Here is a 14,123-nt window from a genome sequence, read left to right as displayed (position 1 = left end):
GGACTGATCTCTTGTGGACATGGTCTTTTATCAGGGTTTGGTCTGATCTGTTGTGGACATGGTCTTTTATCAGGGTTTGGTCTGATCTGATGTGGACATGGTCTTTTATCGGGGTTCGGTTTGATCTGTTGTGGACATGGTCTTTTATTGGGGTTCGGTCTGATTTGTTGTGGACATGGTCTTTTATTGGAGTTTGGTCTGATTTGTTGTGGACATGGTATTGTATCAGGGTTCAATCTGATCTGTCGTGTTTATGGTCTTTTAATGGGCTTTGATTCAGTCTGATCTGTTGTGGAGATGGTTTTTTATCAGGTTCGGTCTGATCTGTTGTGGACATGGTGTTTTATCAGGGTTCGGTCTGATCTGTTGTTGACATGGTCTTTTATCGGGGTTCGGTCTGATCTGTTGTGGACATGGTTTTTTATTGGAGTTCGATCTGATCTGTTGTGGTTATGGTCTTTTGACGGGCTTTGATTCAGTCTGATCTGTTGTGGAGATGGTTTTTTATCAGGGTTCAGTGTGATCTGTTGTGGACATGGTGTTTTATCAGGGTTCGGTCTGATCTGTTTTGGACATGTTTTTTTTTTTTATCTGGGTTTTGGTCTGATTTGTGGTGGACTTGGTCTTTTATCTGCATTCGGTCTGATCTGTTGTGGACAATATTTTTTAACAGCATTCATTCAGATCTTTTGTGGACATGTTTTTTTTTATCAGCATTATGTCTGATCTGTTGTAGACATGGTGTTTAATCTGGGTTTGGTCTGATCTGTTGTGGACATGGTGTTTTATCGGGGATCGGTCTGGTCTGTTGTAGACATGGTTTTTTATTGGAGTTCGGTCTGATCTGTTGTGGAAATGTATTTTTTTAATCAGAGATGGGACTGATCTGTTGTGGACATGGTCTTTTATCAGGGTTCGGTCTGATCTGTTGTGGACATGGTGTTTTATCAGGGTTCGGTCTGATCTGTTGTTGACATGGTCTTTTATCGGGGTTCAGTCTGATCTGTTGTGGACATGGTTTTTTATTGGAGTTCGATCTGATCTGTTGTGGTTATGGTCTTTTGACGGGCTTTGATTCAGTCTGATCTGTTGTGGAGATGGTTTTTTATCAGGGTTCAGTGTGATCTGTTGTGGACATGGTGTTTTATCGGGGTTCGGTCTGATCTGTTGTGGACATGGTTTTCTATTGGGGTTCGGTCTGATGTTTCGTGGACATGTTGTTTTATCGGGTTTCGGTCTGGTCTGTTGTGGACATGGTTTTTTATTGGAGTTCGGTCTGATCTGTTGTGGACATAGTTTTTTATCGGGGTTCGGTCTGATCGGTTGTGGACATGGTCTTTAATCGGGGTTCGGTTTGATCTGTTTTGGACATGGTCTTTTCTCGGAGTTCAGTCTGATCTGTTGTGGACATGGTGTTTTATCGAGGTTTGGTCAGATCTGTTGTGGACATGGTGTTTTATCGGGGTTTGGTCTGGTCTGTTGTAGACATGGTTTTTTATCGGAGTTCGGTCTGATCTGTTGTGGACATGGCTTTTTATTGGGGTTCAGTCTGATCATTTGTGGACATGGGTTTTTATCAGTGTTCGGTCTGATCTGTTGTGGACATGGTCTTTTATCTGGGTTTGGTCTGATCTGTTGTGGACATAGACTTTTATCAGGGTTCGGTCTGATCTGTTGTGGACATGGTGTTTTATCGGGGTTCAATCTGATCTGTTGTGGATATGGTCTTTTATCAGAGTTTGATTCATTCTGATGTTTTGTGGAAATGTTTTTTTTTTTAATCAGAGATCGGACTGATCTGTTGTGGACATGGTCTTTCATCAGGGTTCGGTCTGAACTGTTTCGGACATGGTCTTTTATCAGGGTTCAGTCTGATGTGTTGTGGACATGGTTTTTTATTGGGGTTCGGTCTGATATGTTGTGGACATGGGTATTCATCAGTGTTCGGTCTGATCTGTTGGGGAGAATGTTTTTTATAAACGTTCGCTCTGATCTGTTGTGGACATGTTTTTTTATAAGCATTATGTCTGATCTGTTATGGACATGTTTTTTTATCAGCGTTCGTTCTGATCTGTTGTGGAGATGGTTTCTTATCGGAGTTCGGTCTGATGTTTTGTGGAAATGTTTTTTTTTAATCAGAGATCGGACTGATCTGTTGTGGACATGGTCTTTTATTAGGGTTCGTTCTGATTTGTTGTGGACATGTTTTTTTATCAGCGTTTTGTCTGATCATTTGTGGACATGTTTTTTTTTTTATCAGAGTTCGGACTGATCTGTTGTGGACATGGTCATTTATCGGGGTTCGGTCTGAGGTTTCGTGGACATGTTGTTTTATCGGGGTTCGGTCTGATCTGTTGTGGACATGTTATTTTATCTGGAGTTTAGTCTGATCTGTTGTGGACATGTTTTTTTATCGGGGTTTGGTCTGTTCTGTTGTTGACATGGGTATTTATCAGTGTTTGGTCTGATCTGTTGAGGACATGTTTTTTTTTTATTGGGGTTCAGTCTGATCTGTTGTGGAAATGTTTTTTTTAATCAGAGATCGGACTGATCTGTTGTGGACATGGTCTTTTATCGGGGTTCAGTCTTATCGGTTGTGGACATGGTCTTTTCTTGGGGTTCAGTCTGATCTGTTGTGGACATGGTGTTTTATCAGGGTTTGGTCTGATCAGTTGTAGACATGGGTATTTATCAATGTTCGGTCTGATCTGTTGTGGACATGGTCTTTCATCGGGGTTTGGTCTAATTTTTCGTGGACTTGGTGTTTTATCGGGGTTCGTTCTGATCTGTTGTGGACATGGGTATTTATCAGTGTTTGGTCTGATCTGTTGTGGACATGGTTTTTTATCAGCGTTTGGTCTGATTTGTTGTGCACATGGTCTTTTATTGGGATTCGGTCTGATATGTTTTGGACATGGTCTTTTATTTGGAGTTTGGTCTGATCTGTTGTGGACATGTTTTTTTATCGGGGTTAATTCTTATCTGTTGTGGACATGGGAATTTATCAGTGTTTGGTCTGATCTGTTGTGGACATGGTTTTTAATTGGGGTTCGGTCTGATCAGTTGTGGACATGTTTTTTTTTAATCAGATTTCGGACTGACCTGTTGTGGACATGGTCTTTCATCGGGGTTCGATCTGATCTGTTGTTGAGACGTTTTTTTTATCAGCGTTATGTCTGATAATTTGTGGACATGTTTTTTTTAAATCAGAGTTTACACTGATCTGTTGTGGACATGATCTTTTATCGGGGTTCGGTCTGATCTGTTGTGGACAAGTTTTTTTTATCTGGAGTTCGGTCTGATCTGTCCTGGACATGGTTTTTTATCGGGGTTCGGTCCGATCTGTTGTGGACATGGTGTTTTATCAGGGTTCCATCTGATCTGTTGTGGACACGTTTTTTTTATCTGGAGCTCGGTCTGATCTGTTGTGGACATGTTGTTTTATCAGCATTATGTCTGATCATTTGTGGATATGTTTTTTTTTTAATCAGAGTTCAGACTGATCTTTTGTGGACATGGTCTTTTATCGGGGTTCGGTCTGATCTTTCGTGGACATGGTGTTTTATCGGGGTTCTTTCTGATCTGTTGTGGACGTTTTTTATCTGGAGTTCGGTCTGATCTGTTGTGGACATGTTTTTTTATCGGGGTTCGTTCTGATCTGTTGTGGACATGGGTATTTATCAGTGTTTGGTCTGATCTGTTTTGGACATGGTGTTTTATCAGCGTTTGGTCTGATTTGTTGTGGTCATGGTTTTTTATTGGGATTCGGTCTGATCTATTTTAGACATGGTCTTTTATCTGGAGTTTGGTCTGATCTGTTGTGGACATATTTTTTATCTGGAGTTCGGTCTGATCTGTTGTGGACATGTCTTTTTTATCTGGAGTTCGGTCTGATCTGTTCTGGACATCGGTATTTATCAGTGTTCGGTGTGATCAGTTGTGGACATGGTGTTTTATTGGGGTTTGGTCTGATTTGTTGTGGACATGGTCTTTTATCGGGGTTCGGTCTGATCTGTTGTGGACATGATCTTTTATTGGTGTTTGGACTAAACTGTTGTGGACATGGTCTTTTATCTGTGTTCGGTCTGATTTGTTGTAGGCATGGTGTTTTATCGGGGTTCAATCTGATCTGTTGTGGAAATGGTCTTTTATCAGAGTGTGATTCAGTCTGATCTGTTGTGGAGATGGTTTTTTATTGGGGTTCGGTCTGATCTTTTGTGGAAATGTTTTTTTTTAATCAGAGATCGGACTGATCTGTTGTGGACATGGTCTTTTATCGGGGTTCGGTCTGATCTTTCGTGGACATGGTGTTTTATCGGGGTTCTTTCTGATCTGTTGTGGACGTTTTTTTATCTGGAGTTCGGTCTGATCTGTTGTGGACATGTTTTTTTATCGGGGTTCCTTCTGATCTGTTGTGGACATGGGTATTTATCAGTGTTTGGTCTGATCTGTTTTGGACATGGTGTTTTATCAGCGTTTGGTCTGATTTGTTGTGGTCATGGTTTTTTATTGGGATTCGGTCTGATCTATTTTAGACATGGTCTTTTATCTGGAGTTTGGTCTGATCTGTTGTGGAGATGTTTTTTATCGGGGTTAGTTCTGATCTGTTGTGGACATGGGATTTTATCAGTGTTTGGTCTGATCTGTTGTGGACATGGTCTTTTATCAGGGTTTGGTCTGATTTGTTGTGGACAACGTCTTTTATTGGGATTCGGTCTGATCTGTTTTGGACATGTTTTTTTTTTACCAGCGTCCGGTCTGATCTGTCGTGCACATTGTTTTTCATTGGGGTTTGGTCTGATCTGTTGTGGACATGTTTTTTTTAATCAGATTTCGAACTGACCTGTTTTGGACATGGTCTTTTATCGGGGTTTGATCTGATCCATTGTGGACATGTTTTTTTATCAGCGTTATGTCTGATCATTTGTGTACATGTTTCTTTTTAATCAGAGTTCAGACTGATCTGTTGTGGACATGGTCTTTTATCAGGGTTTGTTCTGATTTTTTGTGGACATGGTCTTTTATTTGGAGTTTGGTCTGATCTGTTGTGGACATGTTTTTTTATCTGGAGTTCGGTCTGGTCTGTTGTGGACTTTTTTTTTTATCATGGTTCGGTCTGATCTGTTGTGGACATGGGTATTTATCAGTGTTTGCTCTGATCTGTTGTGGACATGTTTTTTCATCAGCAATATGTCTGATCTGTTGTGGACATGGTTTTTATTAATCAGAGTTCACATTCTGATTTGTTGTGGACATGTTTTTTTTTATCGTGGTTCGGTCTGATCTGTTGTGGACTTGGGTATTTATCAGTGTTTGGTTTGATCTGTTGTGGACATGGTGTTTTATCAGGGTTCGGTCTGATTTGTTGTGGACATGGTTTTTAATTAGGGTTAGGTCTGATCTGTTGTAGACATGGGTATTTATCAGTGTTCAGTCTGATCTGTTGTGGACATTGTTTTTTATCTGCGTTTGGTCTGATCTGTTGTGGACATGGTCTTTTATCCGCATTCGGTCTGATCTGTTGTGGACAGGTTTTTTATCTGGGTTTTGTTCTGACTTGTTGTGGACATTGTGTTTTATCTGGGTTTGGCCTGCTCTGTTGTGGACATGGTTTTTTATTGGGGTTCAGTCTGATTTGTTGGGGACATGGTGTTTTATCTAGGTTTGGTCTGATCTTTTGTGGACATTGTTTTTCATCAGCGCTTGGTCTGATCTGTTGTGGACATGGTTTTTCATCTGCGATTGGTCTGATCTGTTGTTGACATGGTTCTTCATCAGCGTTCGGTCTGATCTGTTGTGGACATGTTTTTTTAATGAGATTTCGGACTGATCTGTTGTGGACATTGTCTTTTATTGGGGTTCGGTCTGATCTGTTGTGGACATGGTCTCTTGTCGGGGTTCGGTCTGATCTGTTGTGGACATGGTTTTATATCAGCGTTCGGTCTGATCTGTTGTGGACATGTTTTTTTGTCAGCGTTTGGTCTGATCCGTTGTGCACATGTTTTTTTTAAATGAGCGTTATGTCTGATCTGTTGTGGACATGTTTTTTTTATCAGCGTTATGTCTGATCTGTTGTGGACATGGTTTTTTATCGGGGTTCGGTCTGATCTGTTGTGGACATGTTTTTTTTTCTGGAGTTCGGTCTGATCTGTTGTGGACATGTTTTTTTATCTGGAGTTCGGTCTGGTCTGTTGTGGACATAATTTTTTTATCGTGGTTCGGTCTGATTTGTTGTGGACATGGGTATTTATCAGAGTTTGGTCTGATCTGTTGTAGACATGGTCTTTTATCAGGGTTCAGTCTGATTTGTTGTGGACATGGTCCTTTATCAAGGTTCGGTCTGATCTGTTGTGGACATGTTTTTTCATCAGCAATATGTCTGATCTGTTGTGGACATGGTTTTTTTTAATCAGAGTTCAGACTGATCTGTTTTGGACATGGTCTTTTATCGGGGTTCGGTCTGATCTGTCGTGGACATGGTGTTTTATCGGGGTTTGGTCTGATCTGTTGTGGACATGGTGTTTTATTAGGGTTCAGTCTGATCTGTTGTGGACATGTTTTTTTATCTGGAGTTCGGTCTGATCTGTTGTGGACATGTTTTTTCATCAGCGTTATGTCTGATCATTTGTGGACATGGTTTTTTTAATTAGAGTTCAGAATGATCTGTTGTGGACATGGTATTTTATCGGGTTTCGGTCTGATCTGTTGTGGACATGTTTTTTTATCTGGAGTTCAGTCTGATCTGTTGTGGACATGTTGTTTTTATCGTGGTTCGGTCTGATCTGTTGTGGACTTGGTCTTTTCTCGGAGTTCAGTCTGATCTGTTGTGGACATGGTGTTTTATCGAGGTTTGGTCTGATCTGTTGTGGACATGGTGTTTTATCGGGGTTTGGTCTGGTCTGTTGTAGACATGGTTTTTTATCGGAGTTCGGTCTGATCTGTTGTGGACATGGCTTTTTATTGGGGTTCAGTCTGATCATTTGTGGACATGGGTTTTTATCAGTGTTCGGTCTGATCTGTTGTGGACAGGTTTTTTCTCTGAGTTTCGGTCTGACCTGTTGTGGACATGGTCTTTTATCTGTGTTTGGTCTGATCTGTTGTGGACATGGTCTTTTATCAGGGTTCGGTCTGATCTGTTGTGGACATGGTGTTTTATCGGGGTTCAATCTGATCTGTTGTGGATATGGTCTTTTATCAGAGTTTGATTCATTCTGATGTTTTGTGGAAATGTTTTTTTTTTAATCAGAGATCGGACTGATCTGTTGTGGACATGGTCTTTCATCAGGGTTCGGTCTGACCTGTTTCGGACATGGTCTTTTATCAGGGTTCAGTCTGATGTGTTGTGGACATGGGTATTCATCAGTGTTCGGTCTGATCTGTTGGGGAGAATGTTTTTTATAAACGTTCGCTCTGATCTGTTGTGGACATGTTTTTTTATAAGCATTATGTCTGATCTGTTATTGACATGTTTTTTTATCAGCGTTCGTTCTGATCTGTTGTGGAGATGGTTTCTTATCGGAGTTCGGTCTGATGTTTTGTGGAAATGTTTTTTTTTTAATCAGAGATCGGACTGATCTGTTGTGGACATGGTCTTTTATTAGGGTTCGTTCTGATCTGTCGTGGACATGGTGTTTTATCGGGGTTTGGTCCGATCTGTTGTGGACATGGTGTTTTATCAGGGTTCAGTCTGATCTGTTGTGGACATGTTTTTTTATCTGGAGTTCGGTCTGATCTGTTGTGGACATGTTTTTTCATCAGCGTTATGTCTGATCATTTGTGGACATGGTTTTTTTAATTAGAGTTCAGAATGATCTGTTGTGGACATGGTATTTTATCGGGTTTCGGTCTGATCTGTTGTGGACATGTTTTTTTATCTGGAGTTCAGTCTGATCTGTTGTGGACATGTTGTTTTTATCGTGGTTCGGTCTGATCTGTTGTGGACTTGGTCTTTTCTCGGAGTTCAGTCTGATCTGTTGTGGACATGGTGTTTTATCGAGGTTTGGTCTGATCTGTTGTGGACATGGTGTTTTATCGGGGTTTGGTCTGGTCTGTTGTAGACATGGTTTTTTATCGGAGTTCGGTCTGATCTGTTGTGGACATGGCTTTTTATTGGGGTTCAGTCTGATCATTTGTGGACATGGGTTTTTATCAGTGTTCGGTCTGATCTGTTGTGGACAGGTTTTTTCTCTGAGTTTCGGTCTGACCTGTTGTGGACATGGTCTTTTATCTGTGTTTGGTCTGATCTGTTGTGGACATGGTCTTTTATCAGGGTTCGGTCTGATCTGTTGTGGACATGGTGTTTTATCGGGGTTCAATCTGATCTGTTGTGGATATGGTCTTTTATCAGAGTTTGATTCATTCTGATGTTTTGTGGAAATGTTTTTTTTTTAATCAGAGATCGGACTGATCTGTTGTGGACATGGTCTTTCATCAGGGTTCGGTCTGACCTGTTTCGGACATGGTCTTTTATCAGGGTTCAGTCTGATGTGTTGTGGACATGGGTATTCATCAGTGTTCGGTCTGATCTGTTGGGGAGAATGTTTTTTATAAACGTTCGCTCTGATCTGTTGTGGACATGTTTTTTTATAAGCATTATGTCTGATCTGTTATTGACATGTTTTTTTATCAGCGTTCGTTCTGATCTGTTGTGGAGATGGTTTCTTATCGGAGTTCGGTCTGATGTTTTGTGGAAATGTTTTTTTTTTAATCAGAGATCGGACTGATCTGTTGTGGACATGGTCTTTTATTAGGGTTCGTTCTGATTTGTTGTGGACATGTTTTTTTTATCAGCGTTTTGTCTGATCATTTGTGGACATGTTTTTTTTTTATCAGAGTTCGGACTGATCTGTTGTAGACATGGTCATTTATCATGGTTCGGTCTGAGGTTTCGTGGACATGTTGTTTTATCGGGGTTCGGTCTGATCGGTTGTGGACATGTTATTTTATCTGGAGTTCAGTCTGATCTGTTGTGGACATGGGTATTTATCAGTGTTCAGTCTGATCTGTTGTGGACATTGTTTTTTATCTGCGTTTGGTCTGATCTGTTGTGGACATGGTCTTTTATTCGCATTCGGTCTGATCTGTTGTGGACAGGTTTTTTATCTGGGTTTTGTTCTGACCTGTTGTGGACATTGTGTTTTATCTGGGTTTGGCCTGCTCTGTTGTGGACATGGTTTTTTATTGGGGTTCAGTCTGATTTGTTGGGGACATGGTGTTTTATCTAGGTTTGGTCTGATCTTTTGTGGACATTGTTTTTCATCAGCGCTTGGTCTGATCTGTTGTGGAGATGGTTTTTCATCTGCGATTGGTCTGATCTGTTGTTGACATGGTTCTTCATCAGCGTTCGGTCTGATCTGTTGTGGACATGTTTTTTAAATGAGATTTCGGACTGATCTGTTGTGGACATTGTCTTTTATTGGAGTTTTTTTGGAGTGGAGATCTGGCAACCCGTTTGGCTGTTTCTGTACCCGTTTGGAAGCTGTTTTGATCGCTCGGGTTTTCCTGTTTAATCGTTTCCATTGTTATTTCTATATTTATATCTGTTTTTATAACCTACTAACCATCCATAGATCTATCTTTTAGATTGTCTCCGCAGGAATATTCATTACAGAGGCACTAAAACTGCCACCGGACCCTGGAGTAACGTTCTTGGTGTAAGTTACTAAAATTCACTAAAAGCGGTAAGTACCTGCAATTCCATGGCTACTACTGGCTGTTTTGCCTGTTCAGAGCGTGGCATGTTTAGTTTAACGCCCTTTTCCACCTCTAGCGATAAATATAGTGGTTGTATTTGTAGTAAGTGTCAGCTAGTTAGCTCTCTGGTGGATAAAGTGGACCAGCTAGAAGTGCGCATCCGGAGCTTATTATTGTTGAGGGATAAACAGCGAGATTCAGTGTTAGCAACTCCGGGTGCCTTAGGGAGAGTTAGCACCCCCACGACTCCGGCGTTAGAGCCCTCACAGCGGGGTGAATGGGTGACGTCTCGGCGTCATAGCCGGAAAGCTAAGGCTGATGCTAACGCTGAGGCCAAAGCTAGCCCACCGGGACACCACGCTCCTCCGATTCGCGTGTCAAACAGGTTTGCCCCGCTCAGTGAAGCACCCGCTGAGGAGCCTGTTAAGAGTGCTCTGGTTATAGGAGACTCTATTGTTCGGCACGTGAAATTAGCTACTCCTTTAGGGGCGCCGGCAGTAACAGTTAGCTGTTTATCGGGAGCCAGAGCGCCGGATATTAGTGGCAACCTTAGACTGTTAGCTAATAGGAGATATTCGAGGGTAGTCATTCATGTAGGGGCCAATGATATTCGTCTGCGGCAGTCTGAGGTAACTAAGGGTAATATTACAGAGGTGATTAAACTGGCCCAGACAATGTCCGATGCCGTAATCTGCTCTGGTCCCATACCAATGCGGCGTGGCGACGAAGCTTACAGCAGACTTTCGGCGTTAAACTGCTGGATGTCCAAGTGGTGTTCCGAAAATCAAGTGGGCTTTATAGACAATTGGTTACGTTTTGAGGGCAAGCCTGGTCTTATAGGTAGGGATGGTATCCACCCCACGCGGGAGGGTGCTGCCTTACTTTCTTGCAGTATAGCACATAGTCTTTTAGTTAGTCGGCAGAGTAGTGTAGATAGCTGCTGACAATCCAGAGCCGGGACCAGGCCGCAGACAGACAGGCTAAACCGACCGTCTGCGAACTGTCTTGAGGCGTCACCCAGGTTCAACTGTATTGAGACTGTGTCTTTCCCCCGAACTAAATGTAAAAGTAGAAAAACAAAATCAGCCTGTTTCAGCAACCTAATCAATATTAAATCATACACAACACCTAGCAGCAACACCTCAGAACTAAAATTTGGGTTACTCAACATAAGATCGCTAAACTCAAAAGCACTCATCGTAAATGATATTATAAGTGATCATAAATACAATGTTTTCTGTCTCACGGAAACGTGGGTTAAACCAAATGAATATTTAGCACTAAATGAAGCCACCCCCCTAGGCTATAATTATGCACATAGCCCAAGAATATCAGGCAAAGGAGGTGGAGTATGTGTAATTTACCAAAATACCCTAGAAATTAGTCTTAAACAATGTGACACCTTTTCTTCTTTTGAGGTTCTCTCCACTATTATTACAAATCCGGTCACAAAAAAGGACGCATTTTTATTATGCAACATTTACAGACCACCAGGGCCTTACTTAGAATTTCTGAAAGAATTCAGCGATTTTGCTACAAACCTAGCGGTGTGCAATCATAAAGTTATAATTGTAGGAGATTTCAATATCCATTTCGAGAAGGAAAGTGACCCACTAAAAAAGGCATTTACCTCAATCTTAGACTCTATTGGTATTACTCAAAATGTAACAGGGCCTACACACTACTGCAGCCACACTTTAGACTTAGTTCTGACACTAGGTCTTAACATTGACAAAATTAATATCTTACCGCAATCTCCGATCATTACTTAATTTCATATGAGCTACGTTTTATCCATAATCTATGTAAGAACCCTCGCTATTCTACAAGGCGTATAATAAAACCATCTACCGCCCTACAATTTATAGAAAACCTACCAGAACTATCGACCCCAGTTCCAACTCCATCAGACCCAATGGACCTAGATGTACTAACTGACTACCTAGAAAATACCTGTCGATCTACTTTAGAAAAGGTAGCACCACTTAAACATAAAAGTATAAGACAGAAAAAGCTCGCACCATGGTATAACGATAAGACCCGTACTTTAAAACAAACATTACGAAAACTAGAGCGGAAATGGCGATCAACCAAGCTTGAAGTGTTTCATTCTGCCTGGAAGGACAGCCTTATAGAGTATAGAAATGCCCTCACTAAAGCTCGCTCAGCATATCTGGCCTCGCTGATCTCCAATAATAAAAATAATCCGAGAGCACTGTTTAGTGTGTTTTCTAGAATTACAAAAAATCAAGCAGGTTCTGAACAACTAATTCCAGCAACTCTCACCAGTAAAGATTTTATGGACTTTTTTAATAATAAAATTGAGAATATTAGACAACAAACTCTAGCCACAGGATCAAATCCATCCTGGCTGCCACCTGATGTGAATGAAATAAAACATAATATAACTGTAAAAGAAAGACTTGAAACCTTTTACCCACTCCCACAATTAGAACTAGAGAAGATTATCACCTCCGCAAACTGTACAACTTGCACACTTGACGCAATTCCCACAAAGTTGCTCAAAGAAGTACTACCAGCTATTACTGATCCTCTTTTAACTATAGTAAACTCATCGCTTAGTCTGGGCCATGTACCCAAAGCTTTTAAACTAGCAGTTATTAAACCTATGATCAAGAAACCAAATCTTGATGCTAGTACACTGTCTAATTACAGGCCTATTTCTAATTTGCCATTTCTGTCTAAGATCTTAGAAAGAGCTGTGGCCCAACAACTTAGTTCATATCTACATAAGAATCATATATATGAAAAATTCCAATCTGGATTCAGGCAACATCATAGTACAGAGACAGCTCTAGTCAAGATAACAAATGATCTTCTTCTTGCCTCTGATCAAGGCCACGTATCCCTGTTGGTGCTTCTTGACCTAAGCGCAGCCTTCGATACAATAGACCACAATATTCTCATAGAAAGGTTAGAAAACATGGTTGGAATCACAGGGACAGCCCTATTATGGTTCAAATCTTACTTAACGGAACGTTATCAATTCGTAAAAGTAAACAATCTAAATTCAAATTATTCTAAAGTAAGATTTGGAATTCCACAAGGCTCTATTTTAGGACCATTATTATTTACATTATACATGTTACCGCTAGGCACAGTTATAAGAAACCATGACATTAACTTTCACTGTTACGCAGACGACACACAATTGTATATTTCAGCCAAGCCCGATGACAAACACAGATTAAAGAAAATAGAGGACTGTGTAAAAGACGTGAAAGGCTGGATGTTGCGTAACTTCCTCCTTCTAAACAGCAACAAAACAGAGGTCCTGCTTTTGGGTCCAAAAGTGACAAGAAATAAATTATCAGATTTAATTTTAGATCTAGCTAACTTTCCAGTTAAACCTGGTTCAGCAGCAAAAAATCTTGGTGTCATAATTGACCCGGATTTATCATTTGATCAACACATAGGTAGTATCACTAGGACAGCTTTTTTACATCTTCGCAATATTGCTAAGATTAGAAATGCCTTATCCCTCCAGGACGCAGAAACATTAGTACATGCCTTTATTACTTCAAGGCTTGACTACTGTAACGCACTACTGTCAGGATGCACCAGCAGCAATTTAAGAAAACTTCAACTAGTTCAAAATGCTGCAGCTAGGGTCCTCACTAAAACTAGAAAATTTGAACATATCAGCCCAGTTTTATCATCACTTCATTGGCTGCCTGTTAAATTCCGCATTGACTACAAAATTTTGTTATTAACATATAAAGCTCTACATGGGCTTGCTCCTGAATATCTTCAAGATACAATTTCCTATTATGAGCCTCCACGTTCACTCAGATCACAGAATACTGGATTTTTAAATGTTCCCAGAATTCAGAAGGCCTCAGCTGGGGGAAGAGCCTTTTCTTATAAAGCCCCCCAACTCTGGAATGATCTTCCAAAAAATGTTCGGGACTCAGACACAGTCGCAATCTTCAAATGTAGGCTAAAAACTCATTTGTTTAGTTTATCATTTGGTAGCTAATGCTCCCCCATAGATAAAGGCGGCAGATCCGGGGGGTCCATGGACACAGGGAATTATAGTATACTGAGACGCTGGTGCTGTCGTCCCGCCGCTTCTCGCGATCACTCAGGTTTGTTGACGGTGGAGCGGAGGGATGCCAGTGTTTCAGGATGCTCCCGTGTCTGTGTGTCCTTCTGGTTCTCTCCTTTTAGTTAATGCTGTCATAGTCAGATCTGCCGGAGTCATTAGCCACACTCTGGAAATTTTCATATTTTCTACTTTACAAACACAAAACAGTTCAAAACTAATTCCATCCCTTTACATCTTTCCGAGTAAACGACTGCCCACCTGTCTGTCTGGACACTGATGGATGACTGTCGAGATCCTCCTCCACGCTTCAGACCAGCTGCCCACGCTCCAGCAACCACTAAGTGCCTTGAAGCTGTCCCTA

The 14,123-nt window shown here is 41.0% G+C and overlaps 1 protein-coding gene across 1 annotated transcript; it reads left to right on the top strand.

Moving 5' to 3' along the window:
• Window positions 1–9,458: 9,458 nt before the first annotated feature.
• On the top strand, window positions 9,459–11,382 carry LOC136692271 (uncharacterized). The gene has a single exon (XM_066665535.1). It carries the CDS (start codon window positions 9,699–9,701, stop codon window positions 10,635–10,637), a length of 939 nt encoding a protein of 312 aa, XP_066521632.1. The 5' UTR covers window positions 9,459–9,698; the 3' UTR covers window positions 10,638–11,382.
• Window positions 11,383–14,123: the final 2,741 nt, after the last annotated feature.

Source organism: Hoplias malabaricus, chromosome 3 (assembly GCF_029633855.1).
Source record: "Hoplias malabaricus isolate fHopMal1 chromosome 3, fHopMal1.hap1, whole genome shotgun sequence".
Classification (NCBI taxonomy): Eukaryota; Metazoa; Chordata; class Actinopteri; order Characiformes; family Erythrinidae; genus Hoplias; species Hoplias malabaricus.
The sequence above is the reverse complement of the archived record's forward strand: the minus strand, read 5'-3'. Positions and strand labels throughout refer to the sequence as shown.